Source organism: Carcharhinus amblyrhynchos, chromosome 2, assembly GCF_965287045.1.
Source record: "Carcharhinus amblyrhynchos chromosome 2, sCarAmb.v2.hapA, whole genome shotgun sequence".
In the NCBI taxonomy this organism is placed as follows: Eukaryota; Metazoa; Chordata; class Chondrichthyes; order Carcharhiniformes; family Carcharhinidae; genus Carcharhinus; species Carcharhinus amblyrhynchos.
Genome location: NC_137325.1, coordinates 89,542,276 through 89,569,454, shown reverse-complemented (window position 1 = coordinate 89,569,454; position 27,179 = coordinate 89,542,276). Strand labels below are relative to the sequence as shown.

At 41.9% G+C, this 27,179-nt stretch overlaps 1 protein-coding gene across 1 annotated transcript in view; it reads right to left on the bottom strand.

Annotated features, from left to right (window-relative positions):
- The window catches only part of pkd1l1 (polycystin 1 like 1, transient receptor potential channel interacting), a 119,592-nt gene that overhangs the window by 32,791 nt on the left and 59,622 nt on the right, over positions 1 to 27,179 (bottom strand). The window contains exons 32-43 of the mRNA XM_080214608.1: positions 24,662 to 24,835; positions 18,529 to 18,648; positions 17,406 to 17,481; positions 15,971 to 16,074; positions 14,446 to 14,641; positions 13,783 to 13,921; positions 13,599 to 13,683; positions 8,026 to 8,214; positions 4,577 to 4,695; positions 4,303 to 4,413; positions 1,472 to 1,595; positions 553 to 636 (exon numbers count right to left, since the gene is read on the bottom strand). Of these exons, the coding sequence (XP_080070734.1) occupies positions 553 to 636; positions 1,472 to 1,595; positions 4,303 to 4,413; positions 4,577 to 4,695; positions 8,026 to 8,214; positions 13,599 to 13,683; positions 13,783 to 13,921; positions 14,446 to 14,641; positions 15,971 to 16,074; positions 17,406 to 17,481; positions 18,529 to 18,648; positions 24,662 to 24,835 (1,521 nt within the window). The remainder of the gene's footprint in view (positions 1 to 552; positions 637 to 1,471; positions 1,596 to 4,302; positions 4,414 to 4,576; positions 4,696 to 8,025; positions 8,215 to 13,598; positions 13,684 to 13,782; positions 13,922 to 14,445; positions 14,642 to 15,970; positions 16,075 to 17,405; positions 17,482 to 18,528; positions 18,649 to 24,661; positions 24,836 to 27,179) is intronic.

Genomic DNA, 27,179 nt, shown 5'->3' with positions numbered 1-27,179 from the left:
GGTGGGGGGAGGTGCACTAACAGGCTTGGAGATTTCAGTCTCGAGCCCACTAATGGAAATTTAAATTGAAATTTAAAAATGGAAATAAACCCCACAAAGATTTCCGGCATGATGCTGTTGATTCCAAAAATCTTGGAGCTGGAACCACGTGGATTGGCCCACTGCATTGCTACAGCGATGCTGGGACTGGCAGAATCGCTTTGTGTATGTTTTCAAGATGTAGTTACATATAGGTCTTAGGTCAAAAGGGATCAAAGGATATGGGGAGAAGGCGGGATCAGGCTATTCAGCTGGGTGATCAGCCATGATCATAATGAATGGCGGAGCAGGCTTGAAGGGCCAAATGGCCTACTCCTATATTCTATCTCTCTATATCCCTGGCACTGTGAGGCAGCAATGCTAATCACTGTGCCACTATGCCACCCATTTACCCTCATTTTTGTAATGATTTAGTTTAGAACAGACCTGCTTGGGTGGTATTCTGAGTCTTGTATAGAACATTAGCAGACAATAGAAGCGGTTGGAAATTAAAGATGGGATGAAAGCACTTACATTACAGGAGGAGTTATTGGTGACTTGGATTTTTCTGAGTGATGGTGCACCAATCAAATGGCATTGTCCTTGGACTGGACCAGCCTACAGGTCGTAATTGAAACATCAATTAGCACTTCAATTATTTTCAAAGAAGAGTGCTAAGCACAATAAATGACAGAATTCATGTTATAAAACAACACTGCATCACTTCTTGTATGATATAATTGCACTATAAATGTGGAGAAGATGATTACCCATGCTGGAATATGGTTCCACACTAATTCAAATTGTCTATCCAATTTTTAACATTGAAATGCATTCACATGTTCAGTTGCAAAAGTGGCATGGTGATGCAGTGGTTAGCGCTGCTGTCTCACAATTCCAGGGACCCAGGTTTGATTCCCTCCTTGTGTGTCTATCTGTGTGGAGTTTGCACGCTCTCCCTGTGTCTGCTTGGGCTTTCCCTGAGTGCTCCAGTTTGTTCCCACAGTCCGAAGATGTGCAGGTTAGGTGAATTGGCCATGATTCCCTTAGCCTGCCTGCGTGTGTGAGTGTGTGCCATGTGATGGATTGGTGTTCTGTACTGGGTGTATCCTGCCTAACATCTAATGTTTGTTGGGATAGGCTCTGACTCCCTCAGACCCCAAATTGGAGTAAGTGGTTAGTAAAAGTGAAATGAAGGTGTTCAGTTGCAGTCAAGTACATGAATTATGCAATTAACAACTGAACTGTAGTTAAGAATGTAGTACTTTATACAGTTTTATTATATTTATTTCAGTCTTTTCAAAATCCTAAATTTACCTGACTTGAAATGAAGAGAATAAACAACAAATGTACAATGAAATAGCTTGCTGTGTAACAGGAAACATAATCTACCATAGGAAATAGTTCTGAAAAGTTGAAGAGAATTTAAATGGATGCTATTATTCTGGGTTACCTGACTTTTTGCTGCAGCATTGTTATACCATGTGTCCCAGTACAGGCCATGTAACAAGACACTAAAACTCCAATTCCACCAATCATCAACTGTTTTCATATTTATGAAAGGAAATTTTTCATTCCTAGATAGGAAAACAAAAACAACCTCAAGTATAAAGTAAATTGGCATAAATTATCTTTTAGAATTACATTTTTTCTCCAAGCATATTCTATTTTTTTCCAACTGTAAACTAATAGCCAAATTTCTATATCATTGATGCTGCAGGGATATGGTGAGTGGTTCATCTCCTGACCTCTCCACCACTTCCAAGGCATAAGTCAGGAATAGGTCGGCACATACTCCACTTGCCTAGATGGGTGCAAATTCAAAAACTTCCAAGAACTTGCTCTCTATCCAGGGCAGCATTCCATTGATTGGCATGTCAACCTCTGGCTTAAACATCTACTATCTGAGTATCATGAAAACTACCTACTGAAAGCAGTACCTTGCCATGGCTTCTTCTGCAGCACCTCACAAATTCATAAGCTAAACTACCTGAAAGAACCAAGCCAACATGTGCATAGGATCACTGTCACCTCAAAGTTTTCCTTCAAGTCACACACTATTCATACTCGGGCATATTTCACCATACTTTTATTACCAATGGCTCAAAATTCAGAAATTCTCTCCCTAACAGCACTGTGGGAACACGTCCAACATACAAATGGATTCAGTTTAAGACAGCTCCCTACCTTCTCCAGGACAATACGGGACAGGAAATAAATAGACATGCCAGCAATGTATGCACACCAATGGATTTCAAAACCGAAGGTTCAACATAATAATTTCAATAACCGTAGCTGTCAAGAAATTTAGCCATGATGTGGGTATGCCGGCGTTGGACTGGCGTAAACACAGTAAAAAATCTGACAACACCAGGTTTTAGTCCAACCTATTTATTTGATAATATACTCACAAGCTTTCGAGGGACACCCTCTTCGTCAGGTGAATGGAGAGTTCTGCATTCACCTGACGAAGAGGGTGTCCCTCGAAAGCTTGTGAGTATATTATCAAATAAATAGGTTGGACTAAAACCTGGTGTTGTCAGATTTTTTACTAGAAATTTAGCAGCATGTTTTAGAGTGAAGAATACCATTCAAAACTTTAAAATCCAATACAATGAAAAAGTTCTCAAAAAACTCATAACTCAACATAAATATATTTCAGACTGTTTACCAACATAAGGGAAAAAAAATGAATTGAGTTATTTATCTCATCACTGTTGTGGACCTTGCCATATGCAAAGTGCAGGTATATGTTCCTTCCCAATAATATCCACTGTAATGCCAACCAATTCATTGTATAGAACATTAATTTGGAAATACCTGTACTTGAGAAATGTGATAAGATAGTACATAAATGTAAGTCCTTTTACTTCACTCCATCTCTGTAAGCTACCTAATGGCAAAAATTGCATTTGCATTTGAAACACTATAGAGAGCGTGAAAGAGTAAATAGTTGCCATAGGAATATAGGAATTAGGAGCAGAAGCAGGCAAATTCAGCCCGTCGAGTGGCTTCGCTATTCGATCAGATCATGGCTGATCTCTCCCTGGTCTCAAATCCACCTCCCTCTATTCCCCGTATTCACTTATCCCTTTTTTTATTAGAAACATATCTACCTCATAGCACCGCCATGTACAAATAACAATTCCTCAGGAGTAAACAGCACTATTTGTCATTGGGGAATTGAGGAATTGCTATGCACCTCCACATATTTCTCTCCCAGTAAATCAAGTAGGCAGCACCCAGAAATGTGCCCTGAATCAATATGCACAAGACAATACTTGTGTGAATGAAGATGGACTAATAACCACTTGGCTGCCATCAAAATAGTTCTGTGTTTTTGGTAATGGACTCATACTGTGGAAAATTGTGAAAATGAATTGAATAAATGTGAAAGAAAAGCAAGCATGCAGGAAATACCCAGCAGGTCGGGCAGCATCTGTGAAGAGAAACAAGATTTTAGGTCAAGAAAACCTTTCATCACAAATGTGTTAATCCCTGAGGTAGTACCCAGAGAAAAATTACAATGAAAGCTTCCAGGTTATCATAAAAACCCATCTGCTTATGGGTGCGTCATTTCCTTAAAAAAAGGTGATTGACCTGAAACAGTAACTTGTTTATCTCAACTCAGTTACTGCCTGAATGCTAAATGTTTCCATTATTTTCTGTTTTTATTTCAGATTTCCAGTTTCCAGAGTATTTTGCTTTGGTTTAAATCAGAAATAGGCTGGCATGATGGCACAGCGGTTCCTTCTTCAATCTTCTCAAGCACTACGTCCTATAGCACACCCTGTGTTGTGGCAATTCTAATCTACATCCCACCTATTTCCTTGACTATGCTATTTCTTACAAAATCCTGTTTCACCTTCAAATAGATCTCCTCAAAACCTATCTCAAAGATTGTTTAGTCACATGTCCTAATGGTTCTCTTACTTCTATTTTTTTTCCCCCACCAGGAGCTCTCCCACATCATTGCATTGAGATAAATGGGAGCAGTATGGTGGCACAGTGGTTAGCACTGCTGCCTCACGGCACCAGAAACCTGGGTTAGATTCGGGCCCTGGGTGACTGTGCGGAGTTTGCACATTCTCCTTGTGTCTGTATTGGTTTCCTCCCAGTGTTTGGGTAAGATGCTCTTTCGGAGAGTTGAGGTCGACTCAATGGGCTGAATGGCCTCCTTCTGCACTGTAGGAATTCTATGGTTCTAGATGCCCTTATTTTCCAACTTATTTTTACTTTAATGGACTTGAGTAACAAGTGCAAAATCGAACCAGACTGCCATACCTGGTAAACTCCACTCGAACGGCTTGGTTGAGGTAATATTCATCTTTGGAAAATTTGCCAAACGTGATCAACAGGAGCAGAATCAGCATGACAATGTAGAGCGCAAATTCTCTGCAGTTAGACAAAATAATGACATTTTGATTTTGAAATACTGTAACTTTAGCATTATGTCAAAAAAAGATCTGCTGGTGCAAAGTAACCAGAAATTACAGGTAGTTAAACAAATGGGATTTTCAAAACTCGAACAATATTTTAGAAAAAAACGATGCCATACTGTAATGCCTGTTGAATGAGGCTCTGTTTTCTCATACGATCTTTGGCTTCTTTAAGTTGTGCAAGAGTTGGTGGCCGAGCTAATCGTAAAAAGCGAGCCCTTTGACGAGCAGCAACAATCTGGCAAAAATGCAGAAACTATTATTAAATGACTAAGAGAATGTGAAAGTTAAATTCTGATTCAAAGTAATACATATTTACTGCAGGATATTTTTGCACACAAACATATTCCATTTCAATATGCAATAGAGCACCAATGGCTAAAATTTATTCCGGACGGGGAATGGGGAGATTTGTAATTCATGATCTGTCTGCACCAGAGGCTGCTGAGGCAGACAGCATGCTGATTTGGTGCCTCTTTCTCATTTCCATGATTACAGTATTCAGAGAACGAATGTCTTGTGAAAAGAATTAGGGCAGTTAACTATGGAAGCTGACTTCCAGAATTAATGTCCTTTGGGTGACCAAAAACTTAAATGAAACCACGAGTAATCCAAAACCAGACGAAAGCTTCTTGTAACTAGCACAATTCCTCCAGACTGTTCATTATAATCTTCTTCAGCCTCTCAGTTCTGAGTGTTACGCGTCACTTCGAGAAACCCTGGCTCCACTTAGGGCAATTTGTTGCATAATGATATTTCACCTCACCTCTGATACACCTTTTATCTGTTCCCTGGCCATTCCTGGAGTTCATTTACCTAACATTACTACTCCAATCCTGTTCTCTGCTATGATATCCAGATCAGCTAAAAAATTATTTCATCCACATTTGTTCTGTCTGAACATTTCTATACTGATGCCTGTGTCCACTATCTGGACTACCTCAAAATGCCACAATTAGTGAGTCCTCCATCCTTTGGGACACTGTAGGATGTCACATTTATTCCATCAAGGCTGCTAGAAATGGCTGCTTCCCCAGGATGTTTTCAAGGAAGCAGAGATATAATCCATAAAAGGAGTCTCTTTCCGAGAACCCCAGTTAACCAGCAGCCTATCTATACATAACATTTTATCACAATCCAGTAATTCAACTAGTGCCAAATCTCCAAATTGAATTTTCTGCAATATCTTGATCTGTGCCTTGTAGATGGTGGACTGGCTTTGGGGTGTCAGAAGGTGGGATATTCGCCACAGGATTTGTAGCTTCTGACCTGCTCTTGTAACCACAGTATTTAGTATAGCTAATCCAGTTCAGTTTCTGGTCAACGGTAACCCCTAGGTTGTGGGAGATTCAGTGATAGTAATGTCATTAAATGGCAAGGGCTGTTGGAGATGGTTATTGTCTGGCAGTTGTGTGGCACGGATGTCATTTGCTACACTCAGCCCATGCCTAGATATTGTCCAGTCCTTGCTGCATTATGACAGTGGACTGTTTCATTATTTGAGAAGTCATGATTGCTACGGAACATTGCACAATCATCAATGACAATCTCCACTTCTGACCTTATGAATGGAAGGAAGATCATTGATGAAGTAGCTGAAGATGGTTGTGTCTAGGATACTACCCTGAGGAACACCTGCAGTGATGACCTGGAACTGAGATGACTGACCTTCAACCACACAACCATTTTTGTTTGTGCCAATGAAGAGATTCCAACCCACCCCTCCCCACTCTTGGCGAATCCCATTAATCCCAATTTTGCTGGGGATCCTTGATGTCACACTCGGTCAAATGCTGCCTTGATGACTCTCACCTTACCTCTGGAGCTCAGCACTTCTGTCCATGGTTGAACCAAGGCTGGTATGAAGTCAAGAGCTGACTAACTCTAGTGGAACCCAAACTGAGCTCAGTGAGCAGGTTATTGCGAAGCAAGTGCCACCTGATAGCACTCATTGAAGACTTCTTCATGATTAGATGTGGCAAGACTGCAGAGCTCAGATCTGATCTGTTGGTGATGGGATTGCTTGGCTCTGTCCAGCACTTGCTGTTAATGCTGTTTAACACACAAGTAGTCCTGTGTTGTAGTTTCATCAGGTTGACCCCTCATTATGTCTAGTGTTGTTCCTGGCATGCCCTCCTGCATGCCAGGAGCAACACCAGGGTTGATCACCTGACTTGATAGTAACGCTAGAGTGGGCAATATACCAGGAAGTTACAAATTGTGCTCAAACACAATTCTCTGCTGTTGATGGCCCAGCATACCTCATGATCTGTTCATATAACCAGTCTATAACTGTTCAAAGTTTATTCCATTTAGTAAGATGGTAGTGCCACACTACATAATAGACAATATCCACAATATAAAGGCAGGACTTTGTCTGCAATAAGGACTGTGGAGTGTGCACTCCTAACAGTGCAGTCAGTATCTTATCCAAGTGACTATTCATCATGCATAAATTTGATGGTGAATATTGACGGGCTATTTACCAAAGAACCCTGCGCCTGAATTCACTGATGTGGGGATGTTCGCCGATGATTGCACAATGTTCAGCACTGTTCACAATGCCTCAGATACTGAAGCAGTCCATGTTCAAATGCAACAAGATCTCAACAATATCAAGGCTTGGGCTGACAAGCGGCAACAAACATTCACGTCACACAACTGCTAGGCAACGACCTTCACCAATAAGAGACATTCTAACCACCGTCCCTTGGCATTCAATGGTGTAACCATCACTGAATCCCCCACTGTTAACATCCTTGGAGTTACCATTGACCAGAAACTCAACTGAGCTCACCACATAAGCATAATGGCTACAACAGCAGGTCAGAGACTAGGAATACTGCACCAAGTAACTTACCTCCTGACTCCCCAAAGCCTATCCACCAAGGCACAATTCAGGAGTCTGATGGAATACTCCCCGCTTGCCTGAATGGCTGCAGCTCCAACAACACTTAAGATGCTTGACACCATCTAGGACAAAGTAGCCCCCGTCATCGGCACTACATCTACAAACATTCAATCCCTCCACCATCGAAACTCAGTAGCAGCAGTGTGTACGACCTACATGATGCATTGCAGCAATTCACCAAAGATCCTTAGCAGCACCTTCCAAACCCATGACCGCTTCCATCTAGAAGGATAAGCGCAGCAGATAAATGGGAACACCACCACCTGCAAGTTCTCCTCCAAACTACTCACCATCCCGATTTGGAAATATATCACCGTTCCTTCGCAATTGCTGGGTCAAAATCCTGGAATTCCTATCGCTTCATGGGTCAACCCACAGAATGTGGACTGCAGCAATTCAAGAAGGCAGCTCACCACCACCTTCTCAAGGACAACTAAGGATGGGAATAAATGCTGGCCAGCCAGCAACGCCCATTTCTCACCAATGAATAAAATAAACTTGACATTCAAGGCACTCCCTTTCCAAAAAGGTCCATTTGGTAATGAGCTGGAGCTAATTTTCCCAATTTTGTTACGCTTTTGAAGCATATGAACATATGAATCAGACTGGCATACTTTGTCATGAGAAATACATATCAATAAGGCCATATAGTTATACCCTGTCAAGATCCATAGAGGAATTGTATGGATTGTAATGGGTATCAATGGGACAATCCTCAGAAAGAAATCCAGATTTAGAATTCCATTGCTTGCAAGCTTCGGATGAAGAATTAGAATCAACCAGACTGATGTAAATATCACTGCAATCCTTGTTTTTCAGTGCAACAACAGCTGCCAGGAAGAAAATCTGAAAAGGAATTGGGACAGTGAGGGAAACATTCCCACAATGGTAAATTTAAATCTGTCAGAAGAGAAACTGAATCTCAAAATTATTTCATCCTCACAGATACAGTGAAGAGCACAGAAAATGCATTGCTACTTTTCCGCCAGTAGATGTAGCTAATGATTTTTATAACTCCCATTTTAAATGTGAAAACAAAAGTTTACCTATAGCAAAGTTTTATTACTGTATGCAGATAAAATTATTGCTGAATGAGTATCATTTGGGGTTATCCTCATCACTCATACATCTATTCAGTGTTTTAATTCAATGTTACCTCTTCAAATTAATGCCTAACAATCCTAAATGAGAAGGCACAGGAGGTTGTGTGCGTGGGAGCAGGATGTTGCAAAGGAACACAGACAACGTGAGTAGAATTAAACGTTTTATTTGATCAGGGAGTTCAGTCCTGTGTTTTGCATGGCCTGCACTATGTGGGAATTTCTGAATGCTCCGTGCAGTCTGGATGACCATTTTTGCAGGAAGAGCCACTGGGTTGACCAGCTTGAGAACTGGGCTTTAAAGTTTCATCGTAAGCTGGAGGCACAGTCAGAGAGACAGAATGGGTGACCACCAGTCAGAAACGGGGGTTGGGAGGTGGGAGGCTGGCAGATAGTCAGGAAAGCCCCAGAGTGCACCTCACTCAAGAACCATTTTTCTGTGGACTGCAAGCAGCTACCTGTCAGAAGATCCACATCACAGCAGTGGGAGTCAAAAAGGAAACCGAGAGAGTACAAAGCCAACATGTTTCTGGAAAGTTGAAGAGTGGGACCAAAAAATCCAGAAAAGCCAGTACGTTAAGGGATATTTAGGATTGGATAAGGAAAAAAAGGGAGGCTATGGCAGTTACAGGAGGCTGAAATTTGTGGATGCCCCGAGATGAGTATAGAAAGTAGAGGGTGCTACTTACAAAATAAATTAGGAAAGCGAAGAGGAGCATGAAGAAACACAGGCAAGAAAAATAAGGTAAAATCCCAAAGTGTTTTATAGGTATATTAAGGACAAGAGGGTAACCAGGGAGAGAGTAGGGCCTATTAGGGACCAAAGTGGCCACCTGTGTGTGGAGCTGAAAGACATAGGTAAGGTATTAAATGAGTTTTTTCATCTGCATTCATGATGGAGAAGGACAATGTAGGCATAGAAAGCAGGGAGGAGATTTGTGATACAATTGAACAAATTAATATTGAGAGGAAGGAGATGTTAGTGATTTTAATGGGATTAAAAGTGAATAATTCCCAGGCCCAGATGTGATAGATCCAAAGCTGTTGTGTGAGACAAGAGAGGAGATTGCAGGGGCTCTGATGTTAATTATCAAATCCTCTTTGCCATAGGTGAGATGTCCAAGGGCTGGAAGATAACATGGTATCATTATTCAAGAAGGGAAGTCGGAAAAAACCATGAAATTATAGGCCAGTGAGCCTAACATCAGTGGTAGGGAAATTATTGGGAAGAATTCTGGGGGACATAAATAAATTCTACTTGGAGAGGCAAGGATTGATCAAGGATAGTCAGTATGGCTTCATCAGGGGTTGGGGATCATGTGTAACAAATTTGACTGAACTTTTCAAGGAGATGACTAATTGTGCAGATGATTGCAATGCAGTTGATGCATTGCCATCATTTACATACCTAGTCACCTCCTTGAAAGAACTTCAGTACATGGACTTCGCTAAGATTTTCGATAACGTCCCGCATGCGAGACTGATCAAGAAGGTAACAGCCCAGGAGATTCAGGGCAATTTGGCAAATTGGGTCCCAAATTGGCTTAGTGGGAGGAGGCAGCGAATGTTGTTCATAGGTTGTTTTATGACTGGAAGCCTGTGTCCAATGAGGTACCAGAGGGATCAATGCTGGGTCCCTTGCTGTTTGTAGTGTATATTAATGATCTAGATGTGAATGTGGGGGTATGATCAGTAAGTTCGCAGGTGACCTGAAAATTGGTGTGGTAAATAGTGAGAAGGAAAGCCTTGGATTACAGGGTGATATAGACAGGCTGGTTAAATGGACAGAACAATAGCAGATGGAATTTAACCCTGAAAAGTGTGAGGAGATGCATTTTGAGAGAATGTAGGGAATAAACAATGAAGAGTAGGAAGTATAAGCAACCAAAGGGATTTTGTGGTGCATGTCCAAAGGTCCCTGAAGGCAGCAGGCAGTTAAAAAAAGCATATGAGATACTTGATTTTATTAGCCAAGATGTAGAATATAAGAGCAGGGTGGTTATGATGGAGCTCTCCAAAATGCCCATTAGATCACAGCTAGAGTACTGTGTACAGTTCAGATTATAGGAAGGATGTGAGTGCACTCAGAAGGTTGTTGAGGGGATTCAGCATGATGTAGCCTGTGCTGGAGCATTTCATCTATGAAGAGAGGCTGGTTTGGCTGGGGTTGTTCTCATTAGAGCTGAGAAGGCTGAGGGGTATCCCGATCCAGGGTACCAAATTATGAAGGACATACGGTAGATAGGAAGAAACTTTTCCCTTTAGTAGAGAGGTCAATAACTAGGGCCATGGATTTAAGGTAGTGGGCTGGAGGTTTAGAGGGGAATTGGATGAAAATCTTTTTCTCCCAGAAGGTAGTTAGAATTTGGAACACACTGCCTGAAAGGATTGGAACCCTCATCGCATTTAATAAATATTTTGATGTGCACCTGATACACCATAGTATACAAGACTAAAGATCAAGTGCTGGAAAATGCCATTAGAATGACTGGTGCAGGCACAATGGGCTGAAGAGCCTCGTTCTGTTCTGTATAACTTGATAGAGCAGACGCAGCACGGTTTCGTTAAGGGGAAGTCGTGTCTGACAAATTTATTGGAGTTCTATGAGGATGTGTCTAGGGCGGTGGAGAGAGGAGAGCCGGTGGATGTGGTCTTTCTGCATTTTCAGAAGGCGTTTGACAAAGTACCTCACAAGAGGTTATTGCAGAAGGTCAGGGGGCATGGAGTTGGGGGTAGGGTGTTAGCATGGATAGAGGATTGGTTGTCAAATAGGAGGCAGAGAGTGGGGGTCAATGGGTGCTATTCGGATTGGCGGTTGGTGACTAGTGGAGTGCCCCAGGGGTCGGTGCTGGGGCCTCAGCTATTTACCATTTATATAGATGATCTGGAGGAGGGAACCGAGTGTATGGTGTCGAAATTTGCTGATGACACCAAGATTGGTGGAACGGCAAATTGCGCGGAGGGTGTGGAGAGTCTGCAGAAGGATCTAGATAGGCTGGGCGAATGGGCCAGGAACTGGCAAATGGAATTTAATGTTGGCAAGTGCGAGGTGGTCCACTTTGGTAGGAATAATGGTAGGAAAGACTATTACTTACGTGGCGAAAAACTGCAGCAGGCGACGGTGCAGAGGGACCTCGGGTTCCTTGTGCATGAATCGCAAAAACCCAGCTTGCAGGTGCAGCAGGTGGTCAGGAAGGCGAATGGGATGCTGGCCTTCATAGCGAGGGGGATTGAATATAAAAGTAGGGAGGTCTTGCTGCGGCTGTATAGGGCATTGGTGAGGCCGCAGCTGGAGTACTGTGTGCAGTTTTGGGCGCTGTACTTACGCAAGGATATTTTGGCCTTGGAGGGAGTGCAGAGGAGGTTTACTAGGCTGATTACCGGAGTTGAGGGGGTTGAGCTATGAGGAGAGGCTGAATAAACTAGGCTTGTACTCGTTAGAGTTTAGAAGAATGAGGGGAGACCTCATTGAGACATAAGATGATGAATGGGATGGATAGGATAGAGGTGGAGAGACTCTTCCCGATCAGAAAGGACAGTAGGACTAGGGGGCACAGCCTCAAGATAAAGGGGGGTGCGGTTTAGAATGGAGTTGAGGAGGAACTTCTTCACTCAAAGGGTGGTGAATCTCTGGAATTCTCTGCCCGTTGAGGTGGTGGAGGCTGCCTCGCTAAATATTTTTAAGACGCGGGTTGATGGGTTTTTGATAAGCGAGGGCATTAAGGGTTATGGGGAGAGGGTGGGAATGTGGAACTGAGCCACGACAGATCAGCCATGATCTTATTGAATGGCGGGGCAGGCTCAAAGGGCTAGATGGCCTACTCCTGCTCCTATTTCTTACGTTCTTATGTTCTTATAACTCTGACTCTATAAGATGGATCAATAAAAGTCAGAAAATAAATGGTGAGGGACGAGAGGTTATGGAGGAGCAGAGACTAAAGTGATTGGATACATAAACCAGTAAAGCCTAGTGCATAGGCACAAGCAATCAAAAAGGCTCATGAAAGGCTGGTCCTTGTCTCAGAGAAGTAGGAATTTAAAAATGAGGAAGTGATGCTCAGATGTACACTGTTTTCATCAGATCCCTCCTGGAATATGGCTTTCAATTTTGGCATCAATCCTCAGGATAAACATACTGCTCTCAGAGGGTTAAATGCGCAGTCATTAGATTAATAGTACCAGGCTTAAAAGTTAAATTAAGAGAAGACATCCCTTTAGTTCAGACAGTTCTGAGGTGCTCTAATTAAGAGGTTTAAAATGATAAAAAGGAATTTGTGGGATAGAAACAGAGAAACATTTTTTTCAAGTGGAGGAATTCAAAAAAAGAGACACTTTTTAAAATCAGAGCTCGATGATTTAGGAGTGAAATTAGAGAGCACTTCTTCAGACAACAAGTTTAGAAGCCTGTCACTGTCTCTCCCAAAAGGACTGCAGATGTCAAATTAATTGAAAAAGTCAAATCAAAGAGGAAAAGATTTTTGTTGAATAAGAAGAATATTAAGGAATATGGAACAAAGTCTTGTGAATAGAATTGAGAAACATATTAGGTGTAATCTGAATGAATGACCAAGTAGCCTTTAGGGTCAAATGGCATACTCTTGTTCCTACGGTGAAGGGAGAAAGAGCTAATAACCTGTTAGGATCATCCCCTATACTCTATTTATGAAAGATAAATGGGTGAACCATGTCTAAAAACATTGCACTTTGTATTTTATGTAGAATAGTTACAATTCAGTTGCCTAGAAACAGAATGATGTATATAGCATTGATTCAATCCCCCCAAACCAATAGTGATTGTTCATAGAGACCTGCCATCTTGATTTGCCCAAATCAATATCACCAATTGTCTCTCTCCAATGGAGAGAGGTGCCTATGGTCCTTCATCGATAACAGTTAATTAACATTTACTAATTGCAAAAATTCTTTCAAATCTTTTTTGTTGCCCACTGGGAAAGTGCAGGACAACAATGATTTTATCGGGGGGCTGAGAATGATATGATAGAGCTGTCATGTTAAAATTGCAGCAGCATCAGCGACCTGAAGAACCTGCATCTGTCTCTGTGTTCTTTACTTTGGAGGAGAATAAGTAGACCACTGTAGCAGGATTGCAGGTCGACTGATCATACTTACAGCAATAGGCTGGATGACAAAGATGCAGTATAGAAGGGAGAAGAACAGTGAATGTAGCCACAGTATAGATTTGGTTGGTCCAAACCTGAAATTAATAAGAAAGATTGCCACTGTATTACTTTATTTTTTAAAAATAGAGTTAAAATAATTGGAAACACTGCATACAAACTGCAGTTCTTCTTACCGTAGTCCTAACAGGCCTGTTACCAATATGCACACCAAAGCAATCAAAAGGCAGATCACCCATGCCAGATAGTTGCACCAATTTGGTAGAAAATGTCTGGTTCTATTCATCACGGGCTGTTCAAACAAACTGCTGTGTTCTGCAAATATTAAAAAAGTTATCTGACAGATTACAGTCAGAATTTGGTTTCTAATAGTTAACTTAAATACAGGATGGAAATTGATGTGGATCTTGTGATCTGTCAGAATGAGATACTACACATTAGAGGACAGTGCTAACTTTGTACTTTCCAATGGGTAGGTAAATCAGAGAGTGCCAGCTACTTCCAATCAGCAAAGAAGACAAATTCCAGAATGTCTGGGAGAAATTCAGTTTGCACAAAATTCTTGTAATGTGAGTGCTTAGTACAGAGAGATGCAGAAAGTTGTAGAGAAACAAATACTATTTTTAAGTTGTGGAAATGAAAGAGAGAAACCTCTACAGAGGAAACGCATGTTTACAGAAGACCCCCTGCTAAATTAACTGTAAAATGTCAATTGTGGCAATTATAAATCTTATATGGCCACAGTTAATTGAATGCAGCACATTAACATTAGTTTGTGGTCATTAATCCCATTGCTCATTAGCAATTTAATGTAGTCCCTTAACTTTTCTTCCCCCTACCTGACGAATAATCTGATCGCCGGTCGCTGGAGCTGGGTTTGGAATCCTTCACTACTGGCTTGGCATTTTCCTGCGAACTGCAGTCCTCAAACCCACTTGAACTGCCTTCAGACAAGCAATTTCCATCTTTCTTGTTGCTCATTTCACTGTAGTGTTCTGAGTGAATGCTGGGTGACCGTGGCTCCAGTAAACCTCGCTGAGGAAAGGCAAGCACGTATCAACAATGAATCAATTGAGCGATTCACATCCTTGTTTTCAGATGCTTACATGTCTACACCATTCCATACATCTACACAGTCCTGCAGCCCTATGCCTTTGTATTCATTCAATTCTTGCACATCCTTGATTTTCAAAGATGACAAAAGGTGAGTGGGAATGCAAATTGCATGGAGGACACAAAGTCTGCAGAGAGATCTGGATAGGTTAAGTGAGTGGGCAAGGATCTGGCAGATGGAGTATAACGGTGGCAAGTGTGAGGTAATCCACTTTGGAAGGAATAATAGTAAAATAATCTATTATTTAAATGGTGAAAAATTACATCATGCTACTGTGCAGAGGGAGCAGGGATCCTTGTGCATGAGTCGCAAAAACCCAGTCTGCAGGTGCAGCAGGTGATCAAGAAGGCGAATGGAATGTTGGCCTTTATCGCGAGAGGGATAGAATATAAAAGCAGGGAGGTCTTGCTGCAATTGTACAGGTACTGGTGAGGCTGCACCTAGAGTAGAGTATTGTGTGCAGTTTTGGTCCCCTTATTTGAGAAATGATATATTAGCTTTGGAGGGAGTGCAGAGAAGGTTCACCAGGCTGATACCGGAGATGAGGGGGTTAGCTTATGAGGAGAGATTGAGTAGACTGGGCCTGTACTCATTGGAGTTTAGAAGGCTGAAGGAAGATCTTATGGAGACATATAAGATAATGAAGGGACTAGGCAGGGTAGAAGCAGAGAGATTATTTCCACTTTAGAAAGGAAACAAGAACTAGAGAGCACAGCCTCAAAATAAGGGGGAGTCAATTTAGAACAGAGTTGAGGAGGAACTTCTTCTCCCAGAGGGTAGTGAATCTTTGGAATTCTCTGCCCATTGAAGCAGTGGAGGCTACCTCGTTAAATGTGTTTAAGTCACAGACAGATAGATTTTTGACCAATAAGGGGATTAAGGGTTATGGGGATCAGGCGGGTAAGTGGAACTGAACCACTATCAGATCAGCCATGATCTTATTGAATGGCGGGGCAGGCTCAAGGGGCTAGATGGCCTACTCCTACTCCTATTTCTTATGTTCAAAACCCTGCCAGTAGCTGCCAGGTGCTAAACTCTGGAATTCCATTCCTAATTTCTTCTGCCTCTTTCCTCCTTAAAACCAAGTTTTTGCTCACCTCTTTATAAGTTTCTGTGTCAAGTTATGTTTAGTAAGATTCACCTGGGAGGGGAGTGAATTCTATGTGATGCCACTACACCAATGCAAGTTGTTGTTGCTTCATCATCTTGAGCAGACTCAGATGATTTTTTTTCTGTAACATGATGCTTACCTCATATTTTTTCCTCCACACTTCCTGTGCCCATTGCTGCAGATTCTGCCAGGACAGATACGATTCAAAGGCACTGTCTGAGGCCAGCAGAGCATCCCGATGAGCTGAAGAATTATTGTAGGAACAGAAAGTAATTTAAAGTATCTAAAGTGGCAAATGTTATTGTACGATGTAATTTGTTCTTTGCATATGTTGTGTAGAGTTGCAGATTATTCACAGAACAGGCCACAACATTATCCAGAATCTCACTGAGTTACACTCAAAGGTGAATAGTGGGAAGGGGAGAGAAGTGATCCAGTCATCAGTTTTCCTTGCTCTCAGATGCAAGTATGCAGTCTCTGATTTGCATCTTCGCAGCACATTATATTGCCCATATAAACTGCTCAAGTTGTAATCCTCAAGCCTTCCTGCTCTTGACGTGTTTGATGGAGGTGAGGTTCCCACCTCACATCTTCCTGCCTGACCTAATGCCTCTGCCTCCCTTCTACCCACCGCTGTTCCTGCAACCTCTGAATTCGCCTTTGATTGCACACTGATCAGTAACTTTCAAAAGGAAGTTACATAAATACTTAAAGGGAAGAAAATGCAGGGATACAGGGTAGAGTCAAGGCACTTAGGCAGAGTAGATAATTCTCTCAAAAAGATTGCAAGGGCTGAATGGCTTCCTTCTGTGTCGGAAGATTTTGATTGTGACTCTTTTAGTGTGGTATCTTTTGTTTGATAACCGCTCCGTGAAGTGCTTTAAAAGATTGTACACGTTGAAGGTGTTAAATAAATACACATATAAATCCCTACATTATAGAAGGAGGCCATTTGGCCCATTGAGTCTACACCATACCACAATCCCATCCATGCCCTATTCCTGTAATCCTCATTTACCCTGTTAATCTACCTAAGGTCAATTTACCATGGCTAATCAACCTAACCCACACATCTTTGGACTGTGGGAGGAAACCCACGCAGACACAGGGATAATGTGCGAACTCTAGACAGTGACCCGAGGCTGGAATTGAACCCGGTACCCTGGTGCTGTGAGGCACCAGTGCTAACCACTGTGTCAATGTGCCATAACTACTGAGTTAGTTCTCCCTCCCTAGCACCTTTCCCAACTCCTTCACTTTGTGTGATGTGAATGTCACTTGCCACTTGTCAGCCAAGTTGAATTGATCAGGATGAGGTCAAGGAAAAGCTGTTTCGTAATTGTTCTGTGGCGTCTTTAGGAGCATGGTGGCTTGTTCAGACATCACAAAATAAAAACCTTGCAAAAGATTTTAGGCTTCGATTGCATGGTCCCCAACAGTCTCTTCGAGGTTATTAAATTTAGACCCCCTTATATTCACAACTGAAAAGATCTTCTCAGTTTTTCTTTTCACTCTGGGAAAACTCAATTCCTTGGCTGATGGTTGGAACTACATTAAAACTGATTCTATTTTACCTTCAACAGAATATACATTGGATTCTCTTGTGGTCACATATCGTTCTTCAACAGAAGCTTCCCTCAGCAACTTTACCTAACACAAATAAAATATATGAAGTGGTAAATCATGCATGTGCCTGGAGTTTAAGCTGTTTTGTAATAGTGTTACCAGTGCAATTTGTCTCCACAGAAGACTGGAGAATCTGAAGTTTTTTAAATTTAAATTTAATTTTTTTAAATTTTAAATTTCTGCAGTCTTCAAAGCTGGTTTTAAAAAAGCCAGTTCTACCCCACTACACCAAACAAAACTGACCACAACCCCAAAAAATCTAATGGACATGGCAGATTTCTGCTTATGGTGTCTGTGTGAGGAAGTTCTTCAAATTCAAGATTTTTTCTTAGTCATGTTTCAAAAGATATTACGTGGTGCAAAATATTTCATACATGGCTCAACATAGTTTTTAAACATTATTTTAGGTGATTTAACATCATAACACTCAACAAAATGTTTCTTTGTGATAATTTCATTTTCAGATGTATTAATACCACACTTAAGAGTTCCTTAATATGGGGAAATCTTTATTATCCAGAAGTGGGGAATGGTTGATGCCAGTTTACCAAAACACTGGTTAACAGAGTTCCAATTACCACTAGCATACAACACAATACTTAGAACATAAACTCATGTGCGGTGCTCAGGAAGTATTTTGATTTCAACAGTACATTAAAACATAAATTAAAGTATAAAATTATACAGTACACAGGTATAAGTTCAGGAAAACTTTGTAACCACTTCCAGTTAGAAAAGTAATGATGGGGCAAACTCCGGTTGGTGGAGATTTCCAGTTGCTAAAGTACAAAATAAAACAAAGTTTACTGTATATTTGTAAATATCTTTTAATGCAAGGGAGCCCAGTTTTGCTGGTTCATGGAACTTTTATAATTGTGAATATTTAACTAAGTTTTAATGGAAAAATTAAATTCACTTCTAAAAAATTCAGCCCAATTGCAAGCACATTTTGAATCCAAAACGAAAAGTCAACACCATTCGCATGAAGTATTTATTAACTGACCTTGTTGAAATGTACTTTAATGCATGAAGAACACTAATTAAAAAGGATACTGCAATGTCTGATCTCACCTTGCTGAACCTGAATAACAATGACACCAGCAGTACAATTGGCAGAACTACCACAGTTGTAATCAAGCCAGTAATTAGAGAGGCCGTGGAGACATCGATAAGACCCAGTTCAACTGTATACTGAGGGAAAAGAAGAAAAAAAATCATTAAGGAATATAAATGAGAAAAAGAGAAGCATTTTTGTCTGGTACAGTTTAAGAAATTAGTTACAGAAAAGTTGGGCCTATGAAGCACCTCAATATTTATGGCTGATCATGTCACATGTTTAGAAGTTTCAATTTAAAGATAAATTGGAAACACTTTTTAAAAAAACAATTAGTTGTGCATTTGTGCACAGGTGAGTATGGACCCTAGGGGAAAGAGACATGCCCAGGCAGTACTCTGGCACTGCCCCCTCACATGCTGGTACTGCCCCTTTAAAAGTGGTGGCCGCATCGCGGGATTCTTGGCTGCTGCCTTTTTCTGGCCCCGCTGTGCCAGCGTGATGACTTGGGCCACAACTTCAGATCTTTTTCTGCACAGTGTGCTGGATGATTGATAAGAAAAGCTTTTTCCTTGCCTCAGGCAGCACGCTGTGTTGAGAATGGAAATTTCCACCCACAGATAAAAATCTTTCAATCTTCATTGAACACAGGAGTAGTACTGGAAGACTGCGGGGTTACTAATGTCATACTACTGTTCAAGAAGGTTTTGTAGCACAGTGGTGGCATTCCTATCTCTGGACCTGAAGCTCTGGGTTCAAATCCAACACCAGGACTTGTTGATCACAGAAGGAACGTTGAAACACAGTTCAATGGGCTGATAATCAGCTCAGGCCTCCTGGCATCACTTCACCCCACTATTCACCAAAAGGGAAGTGTGTGTGTGTTTGTGTGTGAGTGATAAGATATGCAAAACAAATTGTCTATGGCTAATTTGATTGAATACTTTGATGAGGTTGCTCAGGTAGCAGATGTATATATTGAATTTCAGAACGCATTTGGCAAAATGTCACAAAGGGGGCTTATTCAACAGATCAATTCCCATTGAATTAAAGGGAAAGTGGTGTTATGAATACGGAATTAGTTCAGCAAAGGGTAGCGGTGGATGGACGTTTTTCAGACTGGTAGGTAGTTTGAGGGTTAATTTTGGATTTCTTATACTTTTCCAATTTAATAAACAGCCTAGACTCAAGTGCAAAGAGGCAGCATTATGAAGTTGAGAATGATACAAACATGGCAACATAAACGTCATGTCATGATGAGGATAGTTATAAGCTTTAGGATGGCATAGGCAGTATAATGAAATGATAAGGGCCATGATAGATGGAGTTCAATGTGGAGAAGTGTAAAGTGATGCACTTTGGGAGAACTGATAAGGAAAATCAGAATATTATAAATGGCACAATTTTGAAAAGTAAAATTTTTTTTAATTAGTCACAAATAGGCTTATATTAACACTGTAATGAAGTCATTGTGAAAGCCCTCTAATCGCCACACTCCAGCTCCTGTTCAGGTACACTGAGGGAAAATTTAGCATAGATGCACCTAACCAGCATGTCTTTGGGACTTTGGAAAGAGACCAAAGCACCCACAGGAAACTATCACAGACATGATGAGAACATGCAGACTCTGCACAGCCAGTGACCCATGCTGGGAATTGATCCTGACTCCCTGGCGCTGTGAGACAGCAGTGCTAACCACTGTGCCACCCATCACAAGTGGTCACAAGAATCCTTGGTGTTCATGTACACAAATCCTTAAAGGTAACAGGGCTAGGTGGCTGAAATTTGTAGGGGTTATTTGGAATTAAGGCGGGGAATTATAGGCCGGTTAGTTTAACGTCTGTGGTAGGTAAAATGTTAGAATCTGTCATTAAGGAGGAAATTGCGAGGCATCTTGAAGGGAATTGCTTGATAGAGCAGACGCAGCACAGTTTCATTAAAGGGAAGTCGTGTCTGACAAATTTACTGGAGTTCTATGAGGATGTGTCTAGGGCGGTGGATAGAGGAGAGCCGGTGGATGTGGTCTTTCTAGATTTTCAGAAGGCGTTTGACAAAGTGCCTCACAAGAGGTTATTGCAGAAGGTCGAGGGACATGGAGTTGGGGGTAGGGTGTTAGCGTGGATAGAGGATTGGTTGTCAAATAGGAGGCAGAGAGTGGGGGTCAACGGGTGCTATTCGGATTGGCGGATGGTGACTAGTGGAGTGCCCCAGGGGTCGGTGCTGGGGCCTCAGCTTTTTACCATTTATATAGATGATCTGGAGGAGGGAACCGAGTGTAGAGTGTCGAAATTTGCTGATGACACCAAGATTGGGGGAACGGCAAATTGTGCGGAGGGTGTGGAGAGTCTGCAGAAGGATCTAGATAGGCTGGGCGAATGGGCCAGTAAATGGCAAATGGAATTTAATGTTGGCAAGTGTGAGGTGGTCCACTTTGGTAGGAAGAATGGTAGGAAGGACTATTACTTACGGGGCGAAAAACTGCAGCAGGCGACGGTGCAGAGGGACCTCGGGGTCCTTGTGCATGAGTCGCAAAAACCCAGCTTGCAGGTGCAGCAGGTGGTCAGGAAGGCGAATGGGATGCTGGCCTTCATAGCGAAGGGGATTAAATATAAAAGTAGGGAGGTCTTGCTGCAGCTGTATAGGGCATTGATGAGGCCGCAACTGGAGTACTGTGTGCATTTTTGGGCGCCGCACCTGCGCAAAGATATTTTGGCCTTGGAGGGAGTGCAGAGGAGGTTTACTAGGCTGATACCGGAGTTGAGGGGGTTGAGCTATGAGGAGAGGCTGAATAAACTGGGCTTGTACTCGTTAGAATTTAGAAGAATGAGAGGAGATCTCATTGAGACGTATAAGATGATGAATGGGATGGATAGGATAGAGGTGGAAAGACTCTTCCCGCTCAAAAAAGACAATAGGACTAGGGGGCACAGCCTCAAGATAAAATGGGGGCGGTTTAGAACGGAGTTGAGGAGGAACTTCTTCACTCAAAAGGTGGTGAATCTCTGGAATTCTCTGCCCGTTGAAGTGGTGGAGGCTGCCTCGCTAAATATTTTTAAGACGCGGGTTGATGGGTTTTTGACAGGAGAGGGGATTAAGGGTTATGGGGAGAGGGCGGGAAAGTGGAACTGAGCAGCGACAGATCAGCCATGATCTTATTGAGTGGCGGGGCAGGCTCGAAGGGCTGGATGGCCTACTCCTGCTCCTATTTCTTATGTTCTTATTAGTAGAAGCACAGAAAATAAAAGCAAAGAGATCATGCTAGAACTTTATAAAGCATTGACTCAGGTGGAGTCATGTGAACAATTTTGGACATGACACTTCAGAAAATCTGTAAAGACCCAAAATAAAGGTCCAGGGGAGGTTTCCCAAGATAGTAGCAGGGACAAGGGACTCCAGTTATGAGATGAGGTTGAAAATGTGATGATTGTTCTCTTTGAAATTAATTATTTCAGTGCTTTGCCTTGCAAAAATAAGTAGTCGTCTTAAATGCAAAGATACAGAGAGAGAGAGACAGAGACAAGACAGAGAGGCGGTCGGAGTTGAGGGAGGAGGGGGTTGCAGGGGGAATGAGAGAGAAATAGACAAGTTGTATAATTTTGTGGATGAGGAGGAAAAACCCACCAGGCAATGACAATTCTATACTCTGTACTTTAGTGCAGTAATGACAACCATTAGTTATTTTCATTTTATCCAAAGATAATGAAATTTATTAACTTTTGCTAAATTCACAATGTATCATTACTATTACTCAGTTACTTTTAACAGTTTAATATATGTTTAATCTATGATTGCATGATTCTTTGATGATTCAATGTTCTTGGGTTTTAAAACCAGAGTCACAGTCAGGTAAAATGTTATCCAGGTTCCTTTAGAATTATGGAAGATAACCTCAAAAAGCTAAAGTTAACGTGATGAGGTCTCTGTGTCAACCCCCTGTATGAGCTACAATTGATCAAGATATTGTGTGTATAAACATTCTCTGGAATAAGGCAAGTGTGGACACACCCAAGAAGAGTCCTGAGTCCAAAAAAATTAACTGTAATAAAATGGGGCCAAAACAATAATGATATCATCATTAATTTCTCATACGTAACCAGTACTGCCAAAACCCCAAAATAGAAGAATCATTAAGTTCTAATGACAAGCTGTTTTGCAGGAACAAGATCCTTTTCAGTTTCATGCTATGAAAAATAAAATGACTTTGTAGCCGGTAATGTATTTAAATCCTGAAATAAATAGCCAAGGAGATTTGAATCCTGATTTGTCATCAGACTGTCAGAGATAAAATAACAAATTAATATTTAATTATTTCTTTGCATGCTCAGTTACAGTATCTGAGCTACCTCAGGGAAATAAAATACTTCTATTTTTAAACTCCCAAATGACAACTGGATGATGCAAATCCACTTGATGCAAATGTGAGGTTATCCACTTTGGAAGAAATAATAGTAGGATGAAATTTTACTTAAATGGTGAAAAGTTGCAGCATGCTACTGTGCAGAGCGACCTCGGGATCCTTGTGCACGAGTCGCAAAAACCCAGTCTGCAGGTGCAGCAGGTGATCAAGAAGGCGAATGGAATGTTGGCCTTTATAGCGAGGGGGATAGAATATAAAAGCAGGGAGGTCTTGCTGCAACTGTACAAGGAACTGGTGAGGCCGCAACTGGAGTACTGTGTGCAGTTTTGGTCCCCTTATTTGTGAAAGGATATATTGGCCTTGAAGGGAGTACAGAGAAGGTTCACCAGACTGATACCAGAGATGAGGGGGTTAGCTTATGAGGAGAGATTGAGTAGATTGGGCCTGTACTCGTTGGAGTTTAGAAGGCTGAGGGGGGATCTTATAGAGACTTACAAGATAATGAAGGGGCTAGATAGTGTAGAGGTAGAAAGATTCTTTCCACTTAGAAAGGAAACCAGAACTAGAGGGCACAGCCTCAGAATAAGGTAGTGGGGGGGGGGGGGTGCGCAGTTTAGAACAGCGTTGAGGAGGAACTTCTTCTCTCAGAGGGTGGTGAATCTCTGGAACTCTCTGCCCATTGAAGTGTTGGAGGCTACCTTGTTGAATATGTTTAAGTCACGGGTAGATAGATTTCTGATCGATAAGGGAATTAAGGGTTATGGGGAGCAGGTGGGTAAGTGGAACTGAACCACTATCAGATCAGCCATGATCTTAGTGAATGGTGGGGCAGGCTCGAAGGGCTAGATGGCCTACTCCTGGTCCTATTTCTTATGTTCTTATGATTTACAATCTTGTCTTCAGTGCACAGTATTTCATCCAATTCACTATTTACCAACAATGGATCTTTAAAAAAAAATTTGAAGTGTAACATTGCAACAGCAGCAGATGTTTAATGTCAGGATAGACAGTAGTAAACCTCACATGGAAAGGGAGTAGGAAGTAGGAGGATAAGCAGTAGGAGATATTCAGGTGCCAAATGGGAAGTATAGCAATAAGCACAATAACTACAGCAATAAGGGGCAGCACAGTGGAGCTGTGATTAGCACTGCTGCCTCACAGTGCCAGGGATCTGGGTTCGATTCCTAGCTTGGACAACTCTGTGTGTGGAGTTTCCACATTTTCCCCGTGTCTGCATGACTTTCCTGTGGGTGCTCTGGTTTCCTCCCGCAATCCAAAGACGTGCAGGTTAGGTGGATTGGCCTTGCTAAATTGCCTCTTAGTGTTGGGGGGATTAGCTAGAGTAAATGCATGGTGGTCAGGGTAGGGGTGGGATTGTGGTTGGTGCAGACTCAATGGGCCAAATGGCCTTCTTCTGCACTGTAGGATTCTATGATTCCATGATTCACTCATGATCAGCAAGAGTCACTCAGAATCTGGAGTGGGATGAAAAACAAGGGCACAAAGGAAATGAAAAATATCTGCAAGGGAGCAAATTGGGAAAAAAAATTGGACGTAGATGGTAAATTCATCAAGAGATGGAAAAGAAAAGCAGATTAGTATTTTGGGGTGGATTCTTCATTAGATGGAGGGAAAAAAATCAGATTTTAACATTGTCCTAACATAAGATTCAGAAATTTAATAAATGCCCAAAAGAATGGGCACCAACACAATATTTACTGTGGCACTCCATCAGTTGACAAACTGCATGTTTGGAAGGAAGATGGGTTCTAAAGTTCCGTAAAAGTTTTCACCTCCTCATCCTTCAGGTTAGTCAGCACGGCATTCAGGCACATGTAACCCAACAGGAGACAAAGGCAGACACTGAGGCGCTGAGTATGAGTAAAAGAGCTGTACGAAGGACGGCTGTATACTGAAGCCCAGAGGTGAAAGTCTTCCAAGTACTCAGTGAGTTTGCTATAAAGAAGCTGTTGAAAAACAAAATGTTTCATTTAATGAAAGCATCAAATGTTTTGATAAAACATGTTTTATAGAATGCAAGTAAGGCATATAAAAGCAGAAAATGCTGGAAATACTCAGCAGGTCTGGCAGTAAAGATGGCAAAAGAAACCGAGTTATGTTTCCAGTCAATGACTTTCCATCAGAACTGGAAGAAGTTAAAGTAGCATAATTTTTCCTAGCCTCTCTACTTGCTTCAAACTTGTTACAACCCTACTGGCAACCTTCCATCTCACCATCCTGTGGTGGTCAAGTCTGTGTCAAGCATCACGTGGTATGGCTCAGAAGTAACACTGGCGTGACAGTGTCTTCCACATTTGTTGCAGTGGGCTGAGAAGGTCAAGATTTGCACACCTCTCTTTACTCTTGGCCCTCTTCTAGGGCAGCTGCATTTTTCATTTCTACCCAATTCTTCCATTGCCCTTCCAAACAGTCCAACTCCAGAGGTCACAGCTGTCCACCACTCTCTTAGTGGGCAATGTTAATGCCCGCCCTCCACACCTTGCTTATAGATGTTCTTGTAGCAGAGGTGTAGTCACCCAGGAGGTCGTGACCCAGTGACCAACTCACCATATAGCCATCATCCATCTGATGAACACGTCTAAGCTAGCCCAGATATCACCTGCTTCGCAAATAGTGAATGCTGATAGAATTAGCACTCTTCTTGATTTCTAGAGTTGGTGATTTTGTCTTGCCAAGATGCTGAAGATGCATCTGAGACAGCAGCGGTGAAACTGTTCAGTATATTCTCCTGCCTATCATACATCATCCAGTTTTGACCAGTATGGAGAAATATGATGAGGATAGAGACTTGATAGACTCACAGTTTGGTGTTCACCATCAGGTTGCTGTTGTTCCACACTCTCAAGCTCAGCTTGGACCAAACAGCTGCAGTTTTTACAATTCATGGCACGTAACAGATTGCTAGTGATTATGGAGCTGAGATATGTGAAGCAATCAACAATTTCCAGCATCACGTTATTAATGCTGATGCATGGTGGTATGGCAACATCCTGGATCATGACATTTGTCTTCCTGATGCTGACGGTCAAACTAGAATTTCTTTACAGGGATGAGAGAATCTGTCTACTTGCCACGAAGTATGGAATGTCAGCGTGGTATCATTAGTGTAGAGCAACACTCTGATTAGGGCATTGCGCATCTGTGTCCTGGGTCTGAGGCAAGTTAGGGTGAACAGTGCTTTGATCGTCCTGTTCTGTAAGTAGACAACCTCTGTAAATGATCTCATGATATATAACAGCAATAAAAAGAACATTCCAAAGCACGTCACTGACCGAACACAATCCTGTGTGACTCCACTGCAGATTTCAAAGTGTACAGATGTTGCCCCATCACAGCAGACAAACCCACCATGTAGTCAATGAAAGAGATTGTACTGAGCAACTTCGACAAGCAGCCAATTTACATCTCCAACTTTTGTAGGTTCTAACAAAAAGTCATTGACTTTAAATTTTAAATCTATTTCTCGCATCACTGATGCTACCAGACTTGCTGAGATTCTGGCACCTTTTCTGTTTTTATTTCAAATTTCCAGCATCTGCAATATTTTGCATCCATATGGAACAGAGTGCTTTGACACTTTTGCTGAAATCTGCTTTCTTTTTAAATGTCCCATGTTCTTTGAAAAACTATTTTACTCAAGGGTTCCATTTTTAGGCCTGATGAGGACAGACATGGAGATGGGCAGAGATGGAATTTCACACTGCCATCCAGTGGGTCAACTTCCCAACTCCCTCCTGCCCACAGGCCCTATGAAGAGGGTCCTCACTCACAATAGAATTCTGACTGCTTGATCCAAATGTCAAATGTGAACATGTTGAAGAGAGAGGCCTCCATCTTGCGGGGTCGTCTCCCTCACTTATCATGAATGGCATCCTTGAGCTGGAAGGCTTCCTCTTATTTCTCCAGCTTTGAGGAGAGATTGAATAGACTGGGTCTGTACTCGTTAGAGTTTAGAAGGCTGAGGGGGGATCTTATAGAGACTTACAAGATAATGAAGGGGTTAGATAGGGTAGAGGTAGAGAGAATCTTCCCACTTAGAAAAGATAGCAGAACTAGAGGGCACAGCCTCAAAATAAGGTGGGGGGGGGGGGGCGCAGTTTAGATCGGAGTCGAGAAGGAACTTCTTCACTCAAAGGGTGGTGACTCTCTGGAATTCTCTGCCCATTGAAGTGGTGGAGGCTACCTCATTGAATATACTTAAGTCGCTGGTAGATAGATATCTGATAGACAAGGGAATTAAGGGTTATGGGGAGAAAGCGGGAAAGTGGAACTGATCCACTTCAGATCAGC